At 36.9% G+C, this 11,426-nt stretch overlaps 1 protein-coding gene across 1 annotated transcript; it reads right to left on the reverse strand.

Moving 5' to 3' along the window:
* Positions 1-47: 47 nt before the first annotated feature.
* Positions 48-10,619, reverse strand: qng1 (Q-nucleotide N-glycosylase 1). Its single transcript, XM_084729562.1, has 7 exons — positions 10,482-10,619; positions 8,539-8,744; positions 6,605-6,752; positions 3,458-3,570; positions 2,756-2,899; positions 745-940; positions 48-630 (listed from the first exon to the last, which is right to left on the reverse strand). The coding sequence occupies exons 2-7, from the start codon at positions 8,725-8,727 to the stop codon at positions 401-403; spliced, it is 1,020 nt and encodes a 339-aa protein (XP_084585688.1). The 5' UTR covers positions 8,728-8,744; positions 10,482-10,619; the 3' UTR covers positions 48-400.
* Between the last annotated feature and the right edge of the window lie 807 nt (positions 10,620-11,426).

An 11,426-nucleotide genomic window follows, 5' to 3' on the forward strand; every position in this document is an offset into this window, starting at 1 on the left:
CCAGAAATGACTTTTATTATTGAATTATTACACTATTTTCAGTTTGATCAGTCATTTTGCAAATACAAATCACTGCAAGCATCCATTGCTGTGTGCTCACATACAGTCTATGATCACTTGCCTTCTGTTACAGCAACAAGTTTGTTAGAAAATGTTCCTCATGAACAGAAAACATTTTAATTGACTGAGAATGGCCAACGAATGGCTGCTTCCTACACAGACCAATAAGCTACATTATATCTTGACACCTGTTTCCATTACAACGAGTCAGAAGCCAATTGGTACATATATCTGGCAGGGAAACATGCTTGGCTTTATCCCAGAGAAAAAAATAGAGAGAGAGCCAAGGCTGCAGACTGAGACGCGCAGCCTACTGTATGTAAAGCTGCCAGCCGGCCCATCAGTAGTAAACACAGCGTGTGTGGTGTATGGGAATGTGGGCCATCTCTTTGTGGTGCTGCTTGGCGTAAGGCCACAGGTAGAAGTCGATGATTGCGGAGTTGATGTTGCAGGTCTGTTGGTCTCTCTCCTGCACCAGCTTGCAGAGACGCTCTTTGATCAGCTCCACAGACCAAATCGAACATCCTCGGATCTCAACCTCTCTCCTGTCCCCTGAGTTCAGCAACTCGCCTGAGAGACATGGGAGACAAACACATATCATACAGACTGATTATAGCTCACCATTTTTAAATGTGTCATTTCTTTACAACCAGTGAAACACATGCACACTGCCTCCTGTCTCACCATCCTTCAGCGCCTGCATCAGTGCATCAGAGTATCGCAGCGCTCCTAAGTGGACGAGAGCCTGAGGGACCCTGTAGTCTGCAAACATGGTGAGCCAGTCCATGTTGATGATGTCACCCTCTCCTCTGGCCTCCATGACGCCCCAGAAATCTGCCACCAGGATCTGAGCTCGCTTGTAGAACGAGATTCTCTTCCCCTGAAACAAGCGTTTGTTGACTTGATTGAGTTCCATTTGGAGAAAATTGTGGCAAAAGTGGGAATACTCAAGCATTTCAAGACGGATGACACAGACATAAATCGACATAAATCATTTGTTTCTGCTGAACATTTGCTGTTAAGTTCATTTGTTACTTCTGTTTTTATTTTCCATACTTGTATATTCTATTTAATTTCCTTTTAACATGTTAAAAAATCTAATCAAACAGGAGGACAGCTCCACACTCTGATCATACTCATATGTGTTCAGTCACCTGTTTATTTGTTCTTGAGCCTTCGCTGTTCATTACTAGGCAGCTGTTCTTGCACAAAGACAATAAAGCAACATTGCATGTCTAAAAAAGTGATTTGCTCCTTCACTGACTGTAGATATAAATATTGCCACACTGTTTCTGGCCAGAAGATGGAACTCTTACAACACGATTTACCACACAATTTTCCAAATGCTTCCTATAGGCTTCCTTTGTTTTTAATGCAATTTCTATGAATTTAAAGTGGGGCTGCAAATGACAATGATTTTCATCATCAACTAATCTGTTGATTATTTTCTTGATTCATCTAACAATTGTTTGGTCCGTAAAATGTCAGAAAACAGTGAAAAATGTTGATCAGCATTTCCCAAAGCCCAAGATGATGCCCTCAAATAGATATTCTGTTTACTGACATACAGGAGTAAAGAAACCAGAAGATACACACATTTGAGAAGCTAAAATCAGAGAATTGAACATTTCTTTATTAAAAAAATGACAAAGACTAAAACTGAAGACATTTCCTGTATATTTTTATTTTAGTTTCGTAAGAGCACAATATGGATTCATTTGGTTTTCTTATTTTTCTTAAGTCTAATTGTAATTTTTATTTCAGTTAACTAAAGTGTTTTTTCACATCTAGTTTCAGTTTTTAGTTAGTTTTGAGTTCACGTTAATAATCTTCTTGTACACACAGTGAATTCTGGAGAAAAACCGAAGCAAACGATGGCTCCGACTTTCAAATTAAAAAGTAAAAAGCATCAAAGCTTTGTTTTGAAGTTACAGTTGATATGTTCTGTAAATGTAAACCTAACCAACCAGAAATTATGGTGATTATTTTAGTAACTGTAAATGTTAAGTCATAATTTGTCTTGCCTGTGACACAGGGGGCACAACAAAACCTAAGCAAATTTTGTTTCCAATGTCAAATTCAATGTTCAAGCATTTTCAAGGTGCATTCTGAGGCTTTTCCAGCACCTTACAACTGTGATAAATTACATATTTATAACATATAATGCTCAAAATGACTATTTCACTTCATCATATTATATCAGATGTCATGGTGCTATAAACAACTAAATTATTTATTATTAGATTTGGGGCTCACCACATAACAAACAAACACAACATAAAAACATATACCCAAAGATGGTAAATCACAAGAAAACACAACACAGTTTCAAAATGTGTCACCTGTCTGTAAGAAGACTTGACATCCTACTGGCTGAGTCAATATCCAATTTATTTGATTTCTAAAAGCAAACTTTTCAGTCAGGTAGTGTTTTATTATGAACCTAATGCACTTACAATTTCAAACACTATCTAAAATTCAAGCATTTTTCAAACCTTGAAAACATAACATTAAAATTAAAATGTTTTCAGGGACTTCCAGCACCCGTACCAACCCTGAATAAACCTTGAGCTTGGCAAAAGGTAAAAATACAGAATTTCAAAGATGCTTTGTAGGAAAAACATGGCCTTTTATCCATAAATTTCAAAAGACAAAACATTCCACAGTTTTATACTTGACACTCTTTAACTCTAACCTCGTATGTAGCTTCGTCCCTGTAAGAGGGGATCTTCTCCACGATGAGTTCCACCATCTTCCGGGCGTCGTTCCCGGCTTGGCTGATGAAACTCCGGAAGCTTCCGCCGTGTTCCAGCAGCACGTGTCCGCCTTCAGTCAGCACCTTGTTAGAAAGACTCAGTATGTGACGTGTTTAAATTTAACTTTTATGATGAGTAGGCGGCTGAGAGTTGCACACTTTCAATTTCCACTCATCACAAAAGGAATACAGTTCAGCTAATAATGTAACTCTGAAAGATATAATAATTATATGAGCTTTAAAATTAGTTTTCCTGGGTGGTGGTAGACAAAAACACACATGTCCACAGCTGCCATGCATAAATATGACAGGACGCTGAACAATATAATCTCAAGACACTTCATGTGCTACGTAGGAAGGTAATAGCACGCTGGTTTTGTACCGTCTTTGTTCAGAGTCTATTGATTACAGACATGAGATGATACATCCTGTGTGTCTCACCACATCTGTTTGTCTTTAAATTGAAAAGCACTGCTTGCGCTTTGTGTTACATAAGTGCTGTGAAGGCTGTCAACGGGTTCACGCAGAAGTCAGCTTTTCATTCAGATGTGTCAATCAGTACACTTCCCTAAGGTTTTAAACAGAAAGTTCAAACATAGCGAACAAATGTTTCAGTTGTGATACAGAATGTAAAATTGGGACCTGGTGGCGCTCGTGAAGCATGGGCATGGGTGTTTCGTTGTCTGATCGAAGGACGCGTGCCAACTCCTCCACGCTCATCTGAGAGAAGTACTTTGGATCAGTGATGGGTATACCTGTGGACAGTGGTGGAAGAAGTATTCAGGTCCTTCACTTAAAACTAATAAAAGGAACTTTCATATTTTGTTGATTTTAGAGGCCCCTGTGGACAAAAGCAGTAGTGTTTCCACAAAATATCACATCAAAAATATATTTATCCAAACAAAAAGCCCTGCTTCTTTTTAACTGGCTAACGCTATTTGTCTGGGAAAATGTTAACCTGGGCTTTTGCAGTCTGCATGCTGTAAATTCATCTGATTTCAAGGCCGATCTCTTCACTTATGGTCTCGTTTGCATACATAGGTTATACATGGCCCTTTTACACCAAATCAGTTGTGGTTCTTGAACCTGTTCCATTCAAGATTCATGGAACCTGGGTGTTGTGAACCAACCACAGTTTTGAGTGGAACAAGTGTAAACAAGGATTGCAGAACACGCAATAACCTGTAGAATATGACATGCGCATTTTGGTTCCCAAGGAAAACCTGCTATGTTTTGGTTCCAGCTGGGAACCAACTTTTTGGGTTCTGAACCAATTTCTCTTTTTTGGTGGAAATGCTCAAAACAGATCAAAATTAGATGCTTGAACTGTAATGTGGCTGGTTCCATGTTGGTGCCTACTTAAAGCATTATCAGAGCATCAGTATTACATGAGGCCATTTCGTTATCAGTTAAAAACTCCTTGTATTATAAATAAACATAGATATACCACATTTTAAACACACTTCCTTAAAGGTAAAAGTCCTGAATTCAAATTTGTCCCTACAGGATCAGTGTGTAAGATTTAGTGTCATCCAGCTGTGAGCTTCATCTCACCCTCCCCTTCCCAGCATGTAGGACAAACTATGGTGGCTGCGAAACTTCTGAAAAATGAGCCAGTGTTTAGTTTGTCTGTTCTAAGCTACTGTAGAAACATGGTGGTACAACATGGTATAACATTCATTCTAAAGTAACGAAAACACAATTCTTATTTTCAGGTGATTAAACACTAATGAAAACATATTAATAATTATTATATTACATTCCTGCTAATAGATCCCCCGAAATATTACACACTAGACCTTTATGTAAACGTGCACAAGTAATATGAGCAAAATATTCTTGTACAAGATACTTTATGTACTAAATAGATTGTAGTACTGCTTCACATCATATTAAGGATATCATGCTTTGTCAGTATAAATCCTTGATCAGCAAAGTGATCTACAGATGCCAGAAAAAAATGTAGTGGTGCAGAAGCATAGCATAGAATAAAATGGAAATATTTAAGTACTGCAATTTTGTATTTTAATGTACTTAGTTACACCCCACCACTGCCTGCGGAGTGAGAACAACTAAAGGGGAAAAATATATATATATATATATATATAAATATTTTTTAAATTTTGCATTACAAGTTGAAAAGTCAAAAATAAAGTCAAAATGTCACCTGAACTTTCAGTATTAGTACCAGGCATGAGAAAAAGTAAAGCAGGAAGATTTTTTTTTCTTGCATTCCGAGAATAATGTTGAAGTGTTGAAATGGTATATATGGAGCATATTCTGAAAAAGATATTTGAACTAAATAAAAAAAACTGTGCCAGTAGAAAGTAGAAGCACAGATGAAAATAAAAATAGATAAAATGATACAACTTCACCACTCAATTAAAAGAGAAAAAAGTACAGTTTTGAAATATAATCAAAGTATAAAAGTCAAAAGAAGCCCTCTGAAGGACACGTCCTCCAGTGGTTTCTGTGCAAGCTAACTGAGCCTCACTTCTCTCCATGGTCAAGTCTTCCTCTTGTCTGTTTAGTCTTGTTACAGCTGTCATGCATGATCTGTACTAATAGATACACCAAGAAATTGTCTTTTGAAAGTATTATTGTCCCATCTATTTGGGGTGAAATCAGTCTTTATATTGGGAGGGTGGTGTACAATGATGTAAAAAAAAAAAAAAAGAATCAATAATTCCCCTGAAATGCATTGAAGTTAAAGTAAAGAGCCTGTTTTGAGAATGTTAGAGGAGTAAAAAGGGCAGATATTTGTGTAAAATGTGAAAAAAAAAAAACTCAAGTAAAGTACAGATACATGAAAACTCTACTACCCCTGCCTGGCACTAATACTGAAAGTTTAACTTTATTTTTAAAATTCAGAATTCAAAAAAATCTTCCTCCGCTCATTTTTTCTCTTATGCCTGACCCTCATAATCTTCTGTAGGTGAAGAGAAGCAGCTAGAAGGATTTCTCTTCAGACAGACCAACCGCCGAGGAAAAGAAAGTGGCCACTCAAGGCTACTAAATTATGAAGTTAAATTATGAAGTTATACTGTGACATAATGTCAGGAATATAACTCCACAGTGGCCATGTCTCTCAAGAAGCTGAAAAGACATTTTTATTTTTAGAGATTTTTTTTTTTCTGATCTCACGCTGTCAACCCTTGAGTTTCACACTCTGGAGTGAAGCTACCTGTGCTTTTCCGAGAGAATCGCTTGTAATTATAAAGGCCACAGGGACCACACATTGAGAGCACTATTCCATATGAGACATAATTGATTCATATCCGGAGTCATTCACGCTAATTATGCGTGATTCACAGGCGCATGCAGAGCTACAAGCAATTTCACAGCAGTCCAAGTTCAAGTAAAGGGCACATACACAATAATTGGTAATAGTAGGGCACAACAAAAGCACACACAAAAGAGGAACAAGAAGAGACATCAAAGAGGGCCTGAATATACATCTTTTTCTCCAGAGATGAAGCTGCCAACATAAAGGATAAATCCATCTATAAAAAATACAAGGACGTCATGTAACACGGTTAGAGGATGGGCTTACATTTTCTCCATAATTCTGACATTTCCATCACCCAGATTGTAATTCTTAAAAGTAGAATCTGATTTATTTTACATCTAAGTTTCAGTAGTATGCAAGCTAAGTCAGTGTATGGTTAAACAAAACCAGATTATTTATTTCTAATATAACAAAAATTCTAAAAAAAAAAAAAAAGAGAGAGAGGCAGCAATAAACTAAAGTCTGTTGTCTTGCACACATAATTTATTTAATGCTCTCACCTTCCTCCATGGCCCTGGTGATGGCAGCACACAGGGTCATGTAGCCTGTGTATGTGGTCCCTTTATATGTCACCTCACACTGTTGAGTCTCTTTCTCCGGCCAAAAGGAGAAGTTCATGGTGTCAACCACAAACACCCAGTTCAAGGCCTGCAACGTTAACAAACATCAAATCATCAAGAAAGCACAAGCCTGAGAGTTAGATCAAAATGCTTAAATTAAGCAGTGAACAAGCAGGGTAAAGGTTCTTTACTTGAATTCTACATTTTGTGGAGATACATTTCTCAGTGTTACACTATGACATGTAAACTTATGGACAGTGATGATCCTCACAGTGGCTGTGAAAACCGCACAAAAACAATCTGTAGATACAAATTACTCATTCTGAGGAAACAAAAACAAAATGCATCTAACTTCCAGATGATTATACACTAATAAAAACATATTTATGAATATTACATTCCATTGCTGCCATATTCTGCCAATAAATCATAGAAATCTTAGAAATATCATCTACTCCTTTACAATTACAGGTCATTATTTTCTACTTAAGAAATAAGTACAGTACTTGAGTAAAAGTACAGATGTAATACCAGCAAAATGTATTAATTGAGATCATTCATTGTCTGTAACCTCTTATCCTTTACGGGTCACAGGGGTGCTGGAGCTTCTCCCAGCTGACACTGGGCGAGTCGCCAGTTCATCGCAGGGCTGACACACAAAGACAGACACTCATTCACTATCACATTCACACCTATGGACAATTTAGAGTCACCAATTAACCTATTATGCTGCATGTCTTTGGACTGTGGGGGGACGGCGGAGTACCCGGAGAGAACCCACACGGACACGGGGAGAACATGCAGACTCTGCACAGAAAGGCCACAAACTCCCCAGCGCCCCAGCCGGCTGGGGGATTCAAACACTGCACCACCGTGCTGAATTAAGTGAGCATCAGTAGTAAAAGCATTCATTACGCAGAATAGCTCCTTTCTGAGTGTTATATTGCTATAACAAATACATGTAAGTGAATTTATGTTGTTGTTCATCAGGCTGGAGCCCATTTTAGACACTGAATATACTACTGGGTAGATTAAAGTAGTGCTGGGCAATAGGACTAATAAATAATATCTCAATAGTTTTAGGCTAGTCTGCGAGATATGCTATATATCTCAATATACACATTTTCTCTAAAATACCATCATTAGGGCTAGGCAACATGGACAAAACCAAATAGATTATTTTTGACCAAATACCTCGATATCTATATTGCAACGATACTGATGGGATGACTATTGTTTCAATAACATTTTTGATAAATGACCATTCATAATGTGGACATAATGACAGCAAATAATAGAACAGCTAGAACAATGTGGAAAATTCAGAAAATCACATCACTTATCCATTTTACAATATAATGATATTCAAAATCTAATATATCTATTGTCATATCACAATACTGATAGAATATGGATATGCTGCCCAGCCCGAGATTACTGCATCATATAGTATACAAGTGTATCACATGTGTTCTGTAAAATCTTAATCAGCAAAATGACCAGTACCTACAGCTGTGTGATAAATATGGTGGAGTAAAAAGTACAGTATCTTCAACTGACAGGAACTGGAATAGAAGTATAAAGAAGGATAAAAATCTTAAGTATAAGTACCTCAAATTTCTACTACTAAGTGCAGTACATAAATAAATGTACTGGGTGGTAATTCAGACAATTTACAAGCTGTATTAACAGTGCATGACAATTCTGGGCCTTCCTGCAATTCAGTCATATCTTAGTGGAATAAGAGAATCATTACCACCGGTCACCTCATTATGCCATATTACTGTTACTGAATGATTCACTACTTGTGTACATTTATGTATATTAAAAAAAAATCTATTTCTCAATGTGTCGCCAGCTGTTGACAGACTTGCCTGGTCAGAGGTGGGCTCTGGAGCCAGTGGATTTGCTTTCTTCCAGCAGCTGGCAGTCAGCAGGTCACTGTGTCGGAGGTTGTAGAGTATCTCAGCCACCTTCTGCACTCCCACCTCCTCCACAAACACATCCCGACTCTGCTCTGCTATGAAGCGCCCAGATTCACGGGGAGGCAGAGGTGACCCCATAATGAGAGGAAAACCACCTGTAGGGAGGCACATGAGCTTGATTAACTATGAATAAAAATAGTTTCCTACATGAACACAAAGAGATTCCTGATTGCTTAGGAACACATTTGTATTTGTGAGTTTGCATATACATCAGACCTCTGGAGCAGCCTCTAAGCACATGCATGCACAGGGTTGGGTAATAAAGGATTACATGTAATCAGGATTACATAATCAGATTACAAAAAATAAATTACTATAATTCACCTGGATTACATTTAATAAATATAACATGGTCAGGGATTACTTAATTACATTTTTTATAACAAATATGATAAATATGGTGAATATTTTAATAATTAATCTTGTATATTAAATATAATGCACAAGCAAAGTAACTTACTCCTCTCAGACTACCGGTTGCCAATTTTGTGAAGTTTTCTTTTTTTATATATATATTGAAAATGGGGGATGGACATTTGAGCAAGTACTCCTCTTACTGTTTTTGTAAAGGTAATTTGACCAACTATAAAAGCAGGATATGCAAAATGCATTTTCATTGCACTGAAAATGTTTTGAGATGTTTATAGAGAAAAAAAACATTTTGGAAGTCTCATTTTTGGGGCTACAGAGTGTCATATTTTTTTTGGATTTGATTTTCAAATAATCCAAAAGTACTCAAATAAGATTTATTTTTGTAATCCAGTGGATTACACTACTAATTACAAAAAGTGTCATGTAACTATTCAGTGACTGAATACATTTCAAAATAATCGGTGGGTGATGGGGGAGATGTGAATGCTCGTACCCTTTTCATTCTGGAACAGCAATATCCTCCATACGTCTCTGGGGCAGTGCCATTTTAAAAATGATCTCTCTATCAGGTTTAATCACAATGACAAGACATAATCAAGATGGGAGGGACATAATGAAGCACATTCACCCCCCAACTTACCTCACTTTCATTTCATGCGGGTATTGTATAGGAGTACAAATACAAAAACCCTGCACACAGAACAGGAACATCTCTGACCCCATTATTAAAACCAAAAGAACAAAATTATATCCGTCTCTGTCTGCCTCTAAAAGCTTCTTTTCCATCCATTTGAGGTGTCCCACTGGCTGTGTGTTAATGATGTTTCCTATCAGACTGATAATAGGACACTGTGACACAAAAACTACTGAATGAGATTCATCCTCACTGCCTTTTCTTTTCATTGCTGAGTCACGTGATTTAATGTCCACTCTGAGATGTTTTAAAAAATGTTTTGTTCAAAAAAAAAAAAAAAAAAAAAAAAAAAAAAAAAAGTATTGCCCAGGTGAATAACTTCATTACGTTTCATTGAAAACCGCGACGAGGCAAGAGTCAAGTTTGCCAGGCAACCACAGATTTGGAACTCTCGCGAGATTTGTACGAATTGTTGCTTTATTGTACATCTTGCACACCTAATTATATTTTATGATGTGGCAAAGATATGGTTAAGATCTCGGTTGATTTAGGGACGTGTAACACTTAGTTGGGGCTAGGATGACATAATGGATTAGGTTAAAATGTACATTCTCGCGAGATCTTTCGCGGGTCTGGATTTCCCTTCTAGACACCACCCGAGCAAAGTGCAAGCAAGTATTCACGTTATCCACTTACTTTGTCACCACTAATACGGACACTGCTGAGCTTTTACACCGAGTTACCAACGACGCAAACATAAATACGATCAAAAACATTTTGCTACTTTATTCGTACATAAACGAATGTTGTAGTTTACTTAACTTACAAATGAATGCAGGAGCTGTGCTCTGCAAGCTCGTGTTGCTTCGTGTTCCCACTACCTGGTTTCCAGCGGTCGACCAATCAGAATCTCCTATGTGGACTCGTCGCAGGCTGATAAACCAATCACAAGTGGCCAGGAGCGGGAAGCGGAAGACGATACCCATTCCTTTATGAACATACAAAAATGATTAACCCATCCTCTTTGAGTGTTTGTATTTTCAATTACTTAATAACAATAATAATAATAATAATAAAAGAAAGAAGAAAAAACAAGATTAACACTGTATGGAAATTACCACTACAATGATTCCTGGATTGATTATTTCTCAACAATTAAATTAAACACCAAGTATTTTGGTAATCAATTAATAGTTGTGAGTATATGAATTTCTTTGTTTATCTATAACAAGAAACTAAATGTCTTAAGGTTGTGGACAAAACAAAACTGTTGAGGATGTCACTTTGGGCTATGGGAAACACTGATCAACAGTTTTCACCATTTTCTAACAGTTTGCAGACAAAACAACCAATCAATTGGTCATACTAATGATAGGCAAACATTTTTTTGATTCCAGCTTCATTAATGTGACGATCTGCTGCTTTTCTGTTTTATATTATCAAAAATGTTTATTTTGGGGTTTTGGACAAAACATTTTGCCAGAGAAGAGTATTAGAGCCAGGTATAAGCAGAAAAATATATATATTTTTTTTCCTTATTTTGCATTTTGAGAATACTGTCAAAATGTTGATAAAGTCTAATAGGAGGCAGTTTCTTATATTTCGCTTTTGAAAATAAAGTCAAAATGTTGAGAATAAATTAGAAAATCAACTTAATTCTCAACATTTCAACTTTATTGTTGAAATGCCAAATTAAAAAACAAAATCTTGCTCCAAATATTTCCGATATGCCTGGCCCTAATACTCTTCTGTCATTTGCAGATGTCAGCTT

This window comes from Lutjanus erythropterus, chromosome 10, assembly GCF_056507025.1.
Source record: "Lutjanus erythropterus isolate fLutEry1 chromosome 10, fLutEry1.hap2, whole genome shotgun sequence".
NCBI lineage: Eukaryota > Metazoa > Chordata > Actinopteri > Lutjaniformes > Lutjanidae > Lutjanus > Lutjanus erythropterus.